The 14598-nt window shown below is 37.4% G+C and overlaps 1 protein-coding gene across 1 annotated transcript in view; it reads right to left on the bottom strand.

The window, feature by feature from the left end:
* Positions 1-237: 237 nt before the first annotated feature.
* LOC111680291 (apolipophorins) overlaps positions 238-14598 on the bottom strand; it is a 36628-nt gene continuing 22267 nt past the window's right edge. The window contains exons 2-19 of the mRNA XM_046956193.1: positions 13682-14451; positions 13396-13555; positions 13093-13336; positions 12202-13034; positions 11892-12140; positions 10036-11833; positions 9767-9977; positions 5820-9706; positions 5610-5759; positions 4935-5550; positions 4263-4859; positions 2519-4199; positions 2287-2456; positions 2135-2224; positions 1502-2067; positions 1237-1437; positions 492-1182; positions 238-418 (exon numbers count right to left, since the gene is read on the bottom strand). Of these exons, the coding sequence (XP_046812149.1) occupies positions 362-418; positions 492-1182; positions 1237-1437; positions 1502-2067; positions 2135-2224; positions 2287-2456; positions 2519-4199; positions 4263-4859; positions 4935-5550; positions 5610-5759; positions 5820-9706; positions 9767-9977; positions 10036-11833; positions 11892-12140; positions 12202-13034; positions 13093-13336; positions 13396-13555; positions 13682-14451 (12971 nt within the window). The 3' untranslated portion in view covers positions 238-361. The remainder of the gene's footprint in view (positions 419-491; positions 1183-1236; positions 1438-1501; positions 2068-2134; positions 2225-2286; positions 2457-2518; positions 4200-4262; positions 4860-4934; positions 5551-5609; positions 5760-5819; positions 9707-9766; positions 9978-10035; positions 11834-11891; positions 12141-12201; positions 13035-13092; positions 13337-13395; positions 13556-13681; positions 14452-14598) is intronic.

The raw sequence follows: 14598 nt of genomic DNA, 5'->3' as shown, positions 1-14598 counted from the left end.
TGTCATTATGAAGCCACTTGTAGCCTTAGTTCCACATTCTAAATAGTTATGTATATCCGTTGACGATGATAGTAGAAATTGGAAAACTTTGAAATTAGCTTTGTAGTAACAGCTTTTAGCTTAAAGCTTTTGAAATTGTAATAGGTTTTAGTCTTGACTATATGGTTTAAAACAAAAATAATGTTTCATTTTTAACTGTTATATTATAGAATAGTTTTTGATTACTTTTTCATAAAATTTATTTATAACAAAAAGTATAAAATTCAAAATATATGTTTTTTTCTGAATTACATACATATATAAAAAATTCAACCTAAAATCTAATTAAATGGCAACTGATGATATACAAAATTTACTAAAATTAAGAATCCATTTCATTGGAAACATCATCCCATTCCCAGCCGTTAAATTGGAAGTCCTTTAATTATTTAAGAAAAAAGGATGAAAATATTAACAAAATCAATTCTATATTAAATTATTATTAAACTTACATAATCCTCTATATCCAAATCTTCTACGGTATCTGTACTGGGTGAACAGGCCATATATGAGACACCCGTATTATGACCCGAACACTCACAGGTTTGATTGGCTGGTGGCGCAGCACTCTTGGCTACTCGCTTAGCAAATATGGTGGCAAATCTCTTGATGGGATATTTAAATTTGGGCAACAATTTGCGGGCACTAAATACCGAACCATTAGTCTCCAAAGCCAAAGGTATGCAAATACCCAAATTACTCTTGGGTATACGCAGCTGTGCCCGAGTAGCATTGTCACCCTCAGGGAAACGTTTCGAATACACCAACTCGCGATCCAGACCAAAGAAGTGTCTTAGTTTGCGTGTTTTCTCAAAATCAAATTCAGTATCTGCCAAAATATGCAGGTTAACACCCTCCTCACGCATGTATTGTAAAATGGAACTGTAATCGAAACGCATATGACGAGCAGCACAGTCACTACAGGTCAAGAGTATAAAAGTTTTCGATACTCCCGGACGGAAGTTCAAACGAGAGGCAGTGGATATGGCTTGTAGTATATCATTATTAGTGCCATTGGTGGTGTCTATGTGAGCGAAATATTTGGCCAAATTATTAAAGTCATGGGTGAAAACAGAGTTTTCATAGTAAATGCTGCGTGGCTTGTCGAAAGGAGCCACTCCACCAAAAGTAACCACGGCATAGCTATAAAAAGAAAAGTTAAACATTTTCTTTAGTTTAAGACAAAAAACAACTTACCGATTGTTGGAGATTTTATGAGCCAATAGTTGTTCCTCTAAGGTGGACACAATTGACATGATATTCTTATTCTCCGTTAAGTTTGTATTGCAGGGTTTGGCCTCTACAATGAAAACAACATCACTGCTGCGTGGCACATCTGCAGCAGTCAACTCTACAAAGGTGCCCTCGGGTACATAAGAGCCATTTGTCAATTGACAACTAAAGATGAAAGAAATTTTTATTTAATATTCCAAATAGTTTAAAGGTCTAACTCTCTACTTACTAAACACATTGATCGGGTACTCTCATGGGTATTTTGGCACTTGTACAGGCTTCTATATAGGCCAAAGCCGCTGTACAGGCTCCCTTATTCGCTGGATGACCAGGACGTACAGCATTCGAATTACTGCCCAAATCCAAACAAATATCATAGAAAGGTTCTATATCCACGGTATCAGCACAGGCCGATAACATGCCCGATTTAAAGTAATAATCACAAACTTTGCTTACAACTTCTGGCACAGTGGGTGCTAGTGTATTGGGTTTCATTTTTTGTTTACAACTCTCCACACTCCACGAATCAGTGAACTCGGCAGGATTTTTGGTAATTTGATTGTGGGAAGTGGTGAATTCATCAAAGATTTCATTGTTCATGGTACCCAATACACCGGCGGTTTTACCGAAGTACCAGCCACTGACCTCAAACCAACACAAATCGAACTGAACATTACAGCTCAAACTGAATTCAGTATCGGAGTTAATGGATAGTATATCCAGATCACGGGATATAGTGACATCATTAAGTTTCAAAGGTAGCAGGGACTTTTGATCGCCATTAATGGTTATACGCTAAAGGAAGTCAATATATTTCAACAATTTAATCTTTAATCATTATAAGCAAAGAGATTACACTTACATCAGTGCCCAAATCGATCTCTATTAATTCACCATTGGCTATGAAGTTCAATTTCCTAGTGGCCACTGTATCACTGTTACTAACACTGGCCTAAAAGTTATACAATAATAAATACCCATCTTTTGATCTAGCATTAAATTCACAAAACTTACCGAAGGTTCTAGCATTAAAGTGAAATTACCCTGGAAGAAGTCATGAGTCAATAAGTAAGAACATTGACGGTTTCGCTGGCTGCCCGACATTTGCTCGAAACGCAAATTCAAACCCACAAAACGTTTGTCAAAGGTCATGTAATGCCGAGAGTCTATCAACAAGGCACGAGCTGTAATGTTGAGATAAGTTTAAAATAAATTTTTCACTTCCACTTAATTATTCCAAACTTACAGTAGTATGGTGGCAACCAAGTCTTAGGATCCAAATGTTGTCTCATATTGTAGATACTGCGTATCACCGAAGAATTCGTGGTACTCAAAATGTTTTGAGCCTTCGCCAGGAATTTATATTCAGGAATTTCCTCAAATTTAGGTGTTTCATTAAAAGCATGCCAAGACATGGGTAATTTTTGTTCCAAATCAATAATGCCCATTTCGGGATCAAATATAAATTTCGTTTTGGCTTCTCTATACATATCGGCAGTTTCCAAAGCATTGGTAGCATAATTGCGCAATTTATTAGCTATTAAAGCGTACAATTCATGTAATCTTGCCTCAAACTGCAATTCCTCGGCCACCCACTCCAATTTGGCCATTACTTCTCTATACTTCTGTATGGCCAACTCTACCTGCTCTATTTTTTGCAATTCCTTAATCTCTTCCCAAATTTCCGTCAACACCTCATTGAGTTCCGCTCCAAAAGGCACCAATTTGAAATATTTCTCCTTAATGAAATTCCAAGCAATCAGGGAGTATTTTTTAATATTTGTTATGGCATCATTAGACTTAATATCTCTGTACAAACGATCTACGTCTTGGGTAAAACTGGATACCTTATTGAAATAAGGAGACTCAGCCAATTCATTGGTTCTCTTGTAAATAAAATCGAACAATTCCTTGCTTAAATTCCACAAAGCCGACTCAACATGACTGATAAACTTGAAGATATGAGGCTCCAAACGTTTCAGTACACCACGCCAGTAATTGGACATCATAGACCAGAATTTGTTCCATAAATTCTCGACATATTTGATAAAGGAGATATGTAAATCCTTAATAAATTTATCATACTTATGCACACCCTTCTCCAGCAGGCCAGACAAGTATTGCAAAGAATCGCCATGCAAGAAACGACTAATAGTTTCCAACACATTATTATAGGTCTTCTTAATGGTTTCGATCAACCAGACAACGCTGTTGCGCAAAGCTTTGCCAGAATCGCCCATAGCTTGCCAAAGTTCGGAGAATATTTTGGGCAATGACTCAATATGATCACGTATGGCTAACTCGTCAATGATGGTCAAAGTAAAGTTAACCACAGTTTTGATATAGAAATCATTGGCCTCATAGGACTGATTGACAAACAAACGTAAATCATCTAAATCCTCTTCCAATACACTCAATTTGCCAATATCATCGAAGAATCTTTGATTGTAGCCCTTGGAGGTGTCCCAAATAATGCCTACAGCTTCTATAGTTTCACTATACAAAGACTTAACCCAAAAGTCTATGCCCTCCGAAAAGGAGTTGTAAACCGAGGAGCCAATTGAATGGAATTTCTCTTTAACTTCTTGTTTGATTTTAGGGCGCCAATGGAAACGTCCAGTGATCAAGCGTGAATGATTCATTTTCAAATAAGAGCTAATATCGATAATACGTATCTCCTCATAATTTCTCCAAATATCCAAATAGCCACTACGAGCATCAGGTATAGAACCTATAAGCTGCAAATTTTGACTAGCATCTTCGGTTAGATTAACCTCAGCTCGGGCAAATTTATTCAAAATATCCACAATAATATAACCAGTATTATTGGTATCAGGAGTATCCCATACAGTGGCATTAAGACCATATACCGGATGATTAATAGTAGGTATGGCCCAAAATCTTACCGAACGATAAGGAGAGTTGCGCTGGAAGTTAAAAGAAAAACACAATTTAGTTTTAAATATAAGAACATAAGTGAGAAAACCTACAATATATTCGATCTCCTTGCGATTCAAATCCAATAAAGCCAAAAACTTGCCATGTTTTTCCGGATAGAAAGAACGTTTATAGTTGGCATATGATTCTGTTTTATAGTAAGACGATTTAGCAGCCAAAGTACCATTGACCTGCACATCCAATTCTGAGGCTATATGATGAGCAAAGAATTTGAAAGTGTAGTTGGTGTAGCCAAATTCTTGATACATATCCTTTAAAACAGCACCCATAACAATAGCATGATCCTTATCATCAGAATAGTCAATCATCAAATCTGTCTTTAGTAATTCCACATTGTTGCGATGATAGTTGGCCTTTAGGGTAACATCTTTCTCCAAATATGGATGACCAATGGTTACCAACAAGGATTGACGTTCCTTATCTCCCCTACGTAAAGGTTCATCTTGCCACAAAACTGCGGTGCGTACCACTTTCAAAACATCATCCTCATCGAAAGATTCGGGATTGGTCCATTTGAATTCAATGTCAGAGAAGAATTTACTTTCGGTATTATAATACCAACCCTCAGTGGATAAGGTACGTTTTGGATAAGAAAGGTCTATGACAAATTTGCGTGAGTCATTGCCGGGCTGAAAGGAAGCAAGTAACAGGAAAAAATGTAAATATTTAGACAGAAAAAACACACTTGGTTGATCCCAACTTACCACTGTATAATTACTCAATTCTAAATTATAACCAATCCAAGCTGTCTGTGACAATTCCAATTTACTGCGATGCTTGACCATTTTCTCACTATCCTCCTCATAGTTGGTGGTCAAAACCACAGTACGATTAGGATGTATGGCCACGATTTTAAATTCCTGGCCATTTATCTTAGTTGTAGTATACAACTCTCCGGTTAAGTTAAAGTTTTCCACATTTTTTAATTCAAATATTTGTATGTGCTTAATGTCCAAAGATTCTCCCGGTTTTGCCATATCTTTAGTATTGACATAATGTATTCCCAAAGGTTTCATTTCATTCTCCACAGTTATATCGGTGGTAATGACATGCAGGGGATCATGTTGCTCTACGCATTTGTAAACTCCATTGAGAATTTGTTTTTCATTGTAGTTTATTTTAAGGAAACCCTTATCCAAGTCTGGTTTTTCATTAAGACCGTATTCAATATCAGCTCTATGGCGCGTAGTTAAAGGTATTTCCATTTCAATGTTGCCCTTAAGATTATGTTCGAGTTCTTGACCATGATAGAAACTATGTAGTTTAAAATAGGAGCTATCAGAGGGCCAAGAGCCTTCGAAAAAGCGATAGGTTTCAGGTCTGAAAGAGTTTATATTAAAAAGATATTTTAATTTAAAACAAATTATAGAAAATATTACCCTTGTGTGGTAAAATTAAAGTCTCCCTTAAACCAACTGACATTAAGGAATGGCGTGGTGCTGTTAACAAAGCCATACATATTGGATATGGTTTTATAGGCTACATCCATGTCTGCTATAGGCCGGGAGGCCGGATAATCGATAGTGCAGCTAGTGAAAAAAACCGAATTGTGTTATAAATCCAAAATTTTACAACCATTATTTACTTACGCCAAAGTATGATATTCATCTCGTCTCAAATCGTAATTACCCTTCATGAAGAAGGTATCCTGTTCCTTAAATTTGGGTGTTATCAATTTAGCATAGAACTCACGTCTGGCTAGATCTTTGCGCAACATCTGGAAGTCACCTTCCACCGTGGAGATATCAGTATCAACACCCCATTCAACATGACCCATACCCTGTAAATCGGTGGTATTTCTATACGATACACGACCCAAATATTTACGTTTAGCTTCTTGAGAAAGATATTTTCCCTCAAGGAATAATTCGGGCTGGACACCTTGTTTGCTAACCAAATTACCACGATATCGCAGGCCAAAGTTATGTACATCACCTATTGGCTGTGGCAGTAAGGTAACTATATTGGCCTGTAAATCATCCGAAGAACGATAGTTCATGGTACCATTAACCGCCAATTTCCATTTGGAGTCAACATCTAGTTTAGCTCCGGTCACTAAACGCAAATAGTTTTTATCTGGATTAATGTATTTAGCGCTGGCATGCACAATTCTGGGATTAGCTTCAGGTCGTTCCATATAACTTTCCAAAGTGAGTTGCATATTTTCAGCCCAAATCCAAGACCAAATACAATTGCCTCTTCCTATATTGGGGCCTATACGGTACTCTCCTCCTATATTACCGCTATCCTTGCGTATAGCTATATCCGAATGCAATTTGACCGAGTCTATACCCAACTCCTTCCAGGGGGTTTCCAAAGATATATCACCAATAACGTGACCCTTTTCACGTGGTCTCAATTTGCCATTGAAGTTAATACGTTTAATTTCGGGCAAAGAAGATTGTACGAGTACCGAAAAGTCCATGCCAGATTCCTCGCTTTGTGAGTAACCTCCGGAAATTTGACACATTTCACCATCTTCTATGGCACTAAATTGGAAATTATAGCCCTTTTGATTGCCGCCAGCTTCAGTGATGCTCAGTTCAATTACACCATCACGACCTCCCGATTTGGGTTGTACTCTTAGACGTGTATCTGTGGGATAATTTTCTGCCATTCTGATGACACCATTTAGAGCGTAAGTGACCATATTACGATAAAGATTACCACTAACATGATATTCTTTGGGGTTATTACGATTTTGTATCAATGAACCATGCATGGAGATATTACGGAAATTCTCTATGGGTGTCCAGACTTCTACATTGAAAATATCATCTTTTTTGTTGGCCCGGGTGCCATATTCAATTCTATGACCGGTTTGGCTAACAAAACCCAAATCAAAGCTGAGCTGGGGATTAGAACTTTTAGTAATTTGTAAATTAGTTTCCACTAACTGCAAGGGTAACATGGTGGTTTTAACTCTGCCATCTACATTTACTAAATGACCGGGATCTTTGCGCCAAGCAGTTTCAATTTGCAGTTCATTAATCACATCATTGTCTGTCACCACAAATTGTATGTCCACAGAATTGTCAATTTGGGAGAAATCCTTTTTAAAGTATGCCCTACAGGCATAGTGGGGAATAACATTGGTGTTAAGCAAAATACCCACTGAAGTTTCTAAAAAGTTTTCTTCCACCTCTACAGAACCGGCCAATGAGAGGAAGGTTGAGGCAGTGCGTGAGGAAATATTACCCTTGTAAATATTACCCATTTCCATTTCCAATCTACCCCAAATATTCATATCCTTTAAGGTTTCAAATGGTGTTTTAATATTGATTTGCAAATTATGCTCTTTGGGTTTGACAGAATCATCAATTTTGGTATAGTTAAGCTCAAAACCGGTTATTGCGGGTTCATCCCCACCATTGCTGACAATGAAATGCATTTTATCATAGAGGAAATTGTAGTCCAAATCGATGTGATATTCCACTATAGACTTAACTTCTTTAGCCACTTCAAATGGTGTAGTAACAGTCAAGACATTAATAACATTAATATAATCCGGATAATATAAACGATCCTTAAGATCGATACGTCCCTGTGGCAATTGAAGATTACCCACGACAATATAATAATCCATGACTTCTTGAATATCGCCAAAGCCTTCTACCGTAGGCCAAACCAATGTATCTATCTCAAACTCCACAAAGTACGACAAGAACTCATCATATTCTATATCATCCATATCATAATCTTCGGAATCGATTTTCGGCGGTTGAAAATCATCATCGTACAAAAGTTCCAATTCAATTTTATTGCCACCCAATTGGGTTAAAAGTTTTGATTTGGGATGACCATTAATCTTGAAGCCCAACTTGTATTTGGATAACTTGCCGTGTAAATAGAAAACAAACACATTCTCTTTTTTAAACTTGGCTATGAAGCCATTTTCTTCAAAACCCGGCAAAGGAGTAAATACTTTGTAAGAGTATTCAAAATCGGCTATATTATCCATACGCCAGACTCCAGTAAAACCTAATGTAGCATTATTCCACATGCCTCTTAAATCCACAGTTTCGGTTTTAATTTTAGCGAATAAAGCTGCCTGCTGGAAGCTTTCTATGGGTGTGGCTACACTTAATTTAACATCGAAATTCATAAGTGAAATAATATCGAATAGAACCTCGGCTCCCAGGGCTGCTGTGGGTGCCCTAACTTCGGCTACTGCATGATGTTTCTTTTCATTCAAACCGAACCGACCATTAATAGTGCGGAATTTCTCCAAGGGAGTGGTAATATTAACTGTTAACATATTATCCGAGAATTTTCTAACATAACCATCTATAGCCAATGTAAATTCGCGTATCTCAAAGTCCAAAGAAGCTGCTCCCTGTATTTCACGTTTATCATTCAACATGAACTTGGCAGCCAGGCCACCTTTACGATAGCCCTCAAATGGTGTAACCAAAAATACGGTACCCGAAATGTTTTGTGTTTTAGCACTTTGAGCCAATTCCCACAAAGATTTAATGCTATAGACATTAAGCGTTTCGTTAGCGCCACTATAGCGCAGATTCAAAACACTATCAAACTTTTTCATATCCTGCCAGTGTTTAACCTTAACATTTATAATGGGTATATCCTTGACGGTACTATTGATACCAAAGTAAATATCAAAGCTTACAATAGGTTCCACCATTTCATAATCACTCTTATAACCCAATTCCAAAATTTGGTCATCAGCCCATATGAGAGTAGTATTGGCCAGTATCAGGTTTCCTCTATTATAAACACCAGCATTAACACTATTCTTACGCCAACCTTGGAAGGGTGTAGAAAGTTCGGCTTGTATCCAATTATGCATTTGTTTACCAGGCATTACGCCTGCATTATAGGTAAATACCACCATTTCACTAACACTCCAACTGGCACGAGCTGAACCATAATATTGTGGTCCTCCTGTAAAGGCATCAAAACCGCAGCTTATAGTTCTATCAGGATAGGTGACCATTACGTTGCCCTCATAACGCCTATTTCCGGGATTATTGAATTCTGCCAAAAGACCCAAACGCTGAGAAGGATCACGATTGGCATCCCATTTCAATTCCAAAGACAATTCCTTTCTTTGCTCTATAGAGAGTAGACCCAATTTAATGTGTATATCACGCAATTTATCCAAATGTATTTCAACTTGCAGTAGTTTGGGTTGTTCCGATAAGAGTTTAGCATTTAGCCAGTAATCTTTTTCTTTGACCTTTAAGCGAATTTCAGCATTGGCATTTTTGTTTACCTCATTTCCATTGTACTGCACGGTTAAGCCATAAGGATCGACTCCATAACGAGTTTGTACATCAGTAAATAATATCATTTGATTACGACGATATACCACATTTAGAGAGGTCACCTTAAAGGAAGGACTTTCTACTACCAGTTTCAAATGATGTAAACTTTGAACCCTAGAACTTTTGTCTTTGTAGTTGCCTTTAAGAGAGATGGAATGACCCGTAAACCAGGAGCCATTAAGGTTAATCTATAAGATTAAAAGAAAGGAATAAACAGAAGAACTGAATTATATTGCAAAAAAACCTACCATATAACTCTTGCTAGTAACTTCTGTCAGCTTAATTCTAGCGGTGCAGGAATTGAACTCCGGTACAGTTACATTGACATAAGCATCTATGGCGAATAGGCTTCTTCTGGGCAGGTGAATAGAGAACAAGCCGGTGGCTTCTTTTTCCGGAGCATATCGTAAGCCCAATAATACATTGTGTTCAGTACCATTTTTACTGCGTTCTTCATGTCTGTAAAATGCTATAAATTAGTACATTTTTTTTGAGTATGAATCTTTATTAAACATACTTTAAGGAAACCTTGAAGTCCACCTTTGATTTGGGTATCTTAACCTCAAAACTGGCCCGAGTGTGAGAACCCTCCAAAAGTAGATCTTCCGAATAAGAGCGTGCAAATATTAAACGAACTGAGCTGGTGTGATCAGGGTTTACCAAATAAGGATCATTATTATAGGTCACCACTCCCTCTGTGTGTCCCTGTAAACTTAACCAGGTGGCATTGGAAACAAAGTTCAGCTTAGGATAAGCTGAAGTCTTAAGTTTAACATTGCCTCTGTATTCGGTTTTGGATTTGTCACCCGTATTAACTAATTTACCATCAAAGTTGATGGTTTCAATTTTATTGGCTTGGAATCTGTAGTTGACCGTTAGATTAGTAGAGGTGGTAATTTCAGTCTGTACAAAGTTACCCTTTACCATGGCCTGTAATTTTTTAGTTTCGAATGATAATTCAAAGTCATTTTGTGTTATGCCATTCTTTTCATTGATTCTAATGGTGCCTATGAGACCCGTAACATTGACACCATTAATGGCCAACAACATTTTCGGTTTATACATCCAGGCGGTACGATCTTGCCAGCGTTTAAGTTCCATGTTCAAATCAAAACTACGATTACCATTCGTGTCGAGGAAAACATCTAGTCGGCGATCATCGGGATGGCTGTTATAATTGCAACCTGCAGAAACTCTAGTATTGGCATTAACAAAAGCTACGGAAGCATTAAAGGCATCCGGCGTAGTGGTAACATTAGTAACTAACAAACGTTTGGCAGCAGAACCTGGTGTATGGAAGACCAAAGAGAAACTAGAATCATTGATTACCTGATCCCAGTTATATTCAAAGACATATTTTTTGGCAGTTAGATCGGACTTTTTCAAAATAACACTGAAATTTGTGGGACCACTTAAAAGCAAACTGGGATAAACCTTATCCGAGGAGTTGGCCAAGTCAGGAACACTGAAGTAAGAGCACAATTGTAGGCCTATAGCTTGATCTAATACCGGCCAAGTACAGCTGCTATTGGAGCGACGTGCTTCTATGCCAGCTTGGGGAATTGCCTTATCTTCTTTAAGCACCAAAAGCTCGGAACGAGCACTAAAGATTTCATTAGTATCCTGAGGCAAATCGAATGAGAATGATACCAGATTTTTGCCTCTTACTTTAAGTTTTGCTTCAATTTCCGAGTTCGAGTACAAGTTACTCTTGACTTTAATGCCCGAAACGGCATAAAACATATCAGCTTGTATGGAAGTAATGACATCTACTGATACTGAGGGTTTAAATTTACCCTCCAAATCGAAATGCCAATCTGTAGCTGGTTCTACACGATCCAAATTACCAGATACACGAAAATCTACCGAAGAAGCACCAAACGCATTAATGGACAAAGCCAAACCTATAGCCAAGGGTACGCTGTAGGAAGCATCCAATAAGACATTCGATTTGGTATAGGTTATTTCTTGCCCCGATAATATTTTGGCAATTTGTTGGAAGGGATCAAATTCTTTGGCGAAAGCCATAAATTCCATATTTCCCTCTAGCGAATAATGGCGCAAATCATTGCCAAATATACGTAAGCCAATTTGAGCTTTAGGATTGTTGTAGTTGTAATTAAGTTTGTAGCCCATATCGCGCACTTGTTTTTGTACCTTATCCTTGCGTCCCTCATTTTCTGGTGTGGTGGAACGTTTGGTGCGACTTAAGTCTTCTTCAAATTCATAATCCTCTTCAAAGTTTTCCTCTTCATCGTCGGAGACATCACGTTTTAAACGCAAAGTATCTAAATTTAATAAGTTTTCCAAGGTATCTGCAAGCAATCAAGAATTTAAATAAGTTTTATAGGTTATGTTAAGTTTAAAATTTACCATCATCCTCCGAACTTTCGGTGCCTAATAGTTTATTTAAGAAGGAAAACTTTTTGCGGAAGAACTCTCTATTAAGCGGACCTTTAGGACCAAATACCGTGGAAACCATTTCTTCGAAACCTTCGGCTCTAGCAGATATTTCCCAAAAGTTTACTGCCTGACCAAAAAGCTCACTGGTAAAGTTCAAAGTAGCCATGCGTGGCAAATAGGAATCAGTGCCAAATAACAAATTCAAATCCGTGGTGGTGCCTAAAAGGATTAATGAGTTAACACAACTTTCTTGGTTTTTTCGCTTTCTTTTCCAACTTACCAAAGTTATATTCATCAAAGAAAAGAGAGTGCTCATAGTTACGAGAGAATTTACGTATGTCCAGCTTAAATTTATCGGATAGATCATCATTGAGCAGTAAACCCTGAGCCTCTATACGTATGGGTGAAGAAGATTTGGCCAAATTCTTAAGATGAGACCAAACAAACGAACCAACTTGATTGATTTCTTCATACTCCAAAATACTCTTGATACGAGAAATGGACAAATAGTCAGGACAGCGCATAGCTTGTAGGTAACTGAATATTCTTATTTCTGAGTTTAAAGTGTAGTTGGCATAGGATTCCATGAAGAACTCACGATATGCCATACAGTCCACACGTCTGAAGGCTATAACAGCTTGAAGTCTTATCTCCATGGCAGTTATGTTTTGGGTGATAATTTCCTGTAATTGGGCGGCAAAAGGCTGAGACATAACACCGATATTACCCAAACCCTTCAAAATAATAATCATTCTTTCACGAGTACGTCTCTCGCCACGATACATGTTGAATAAGCTTAGGAATTCCGTTTCCAAAAGATTAACTATACGTTGGACTTTAAGGTTTTCGCCACAGTTTTCATTGTGTCTGCAGAAACTATGTATGACAGCCGAAGCTCCCAATGTATACTCGGGATCTACTTTCTTACGTGAAAACTCTAAAATGGTAAAGAAAGTTTCCAAGGTCTCCTCATCGGGACGTTGTATAAACGACAGCGAAGTCATCCAGCTGTGAGCCAGTCTCTTGGGTATAGCATTGGCTATGATTTGATCACGCATCAATTGATAAGAAGCAGTGCTGCCTATATAAGGCAATGATTCCAAAACGTGATTCCTAGAAATTAAGAAATAATTTACAAGATGTTCAAAACACATTTATGTCCCAAACTTACTTTCCATTTTCACAAATACCCGCAGAACGCGCCAAAAGTTGAGTCAAGGCTTTATAATCCAAATATTTGGTAGTTTGTAGGAAATTGGTAAAAACCTCTATAAATTCTCTTTGAATTTTAGGATAACCCACAGCACACATTTCCTTTAACAAATCCCTGGAAGCCTTAATTTCACCATGAGTAGGTTTAATAGCGGGAGTATGATCGAATAATAAAGTAGATCTTTTCTCCACAAATTCATTGTCTAATAGAATAAAAAACAACATTATTTAATAAACTATAAGAACGCAATTCGAAACTTACTTTCAGCCAAAAATTCTCCAACACTGAAAGTATCTTCTCCCTTAAATTCCAATGTTTGTGTGGTAGTGGTAACAGCTCCGGTACTGGCATTCGAAAATGGTATAAGTTGGTGACGTTCATAGCAACTTATGTCACGATAAATGTTATTGTCAATAGTAAACTACCATTTAGAGAAAGTAAAAGTAAAATAAAATAAATAAAACTACCATTGAAATCAACTCAACACGTTTGCTATTGTGCTATTTGTACAATCAACTCACAAACAAATGTTAAACTTTTTACTTACGTTACAATAACTTTGTGAATCCAAAATTGGCCAAATAGTTTTGTCGTCACGGAAGTTATACGGTGTTGTTTGCAATACTGAATGCGTTGAATAACGATTGCGACAACTTTTCACATCCTTGTCTTTGCGTATGGTAACAAACACATTATCGGTGGTTTGCAGAGTGTACTGTACATTACAGATACCCGATACATCAGTTTCAGTAGTATTAAAATCGACATCAAAACGCATCATGGTATTTTGGAATGCTGATAGTATACCCTTTTTGAAATTCAATACCCAGGTGGGTTCTTCTAAAGTGGGACAAATCTCACTAATCAAACCATCATGAAAGGCAAAACGTAAAAGATTCTTTTTTAAATCATTTTCCAAATCTCTACTCTTGGGATGCTCATTTGTAGTAGGACTTTCAGAGTTTTCATCACTAGATCCAAAATCCGTATCTGAATTTCTTTCTAATTCACCATAATAATCATAGACATCATTACTGGCGGTGTTTGAATTTGTGTCGCTTGTTTCCTGCTCCAGATGTTCAATTTTATCAAAAAGTCTTACGTCATTGATACGTAAGTAACCCTCGCAGGGTTTGGGAAAGAAAACATCTATATTGGCCTTCAGATACAAGTCAGAGGTATTTTCTCCAGTGCCCGAGAATTCAGTTCGTAATTGTAAAGTGTAGTCATATTTGAAGATATTGTCGTTGTATTTAAATTTATCATTATCGGCATCACAGTGTGGGCGACCACAAATTTTGGGATCTTTTAGGGGATCTGAAATATTTGGGGGAAACTAAATCAGAACTGAACTAAAACTAAACTAGAACTGAACTAGAACTGAACTAGAACTGAACTAGAACTGAACCAGAACTGAACTAGAACTGAACTAGAACTGAACTAGAACTGAACTAGAACTGAACT

Source organism: Lucilia cuprina, chromosome 2 (genome assembly GCF_022045245.1).
Source record: "Lucilia cuprina isolate Lc7/37 chromosome 2, ASM2204524v1, whole genome shotgun sequence".
Lineage (NCBI taxonomy): Eukaryota > Metazoa > Arthropoda > Insecta > Diptera > Calliphoridae > Lucilia > Lucilia cuprina.
Note: the sequence above shows the minus strand (reverse complement) of the source record. Positions and strands in the feature narration are given on the sequence as shown.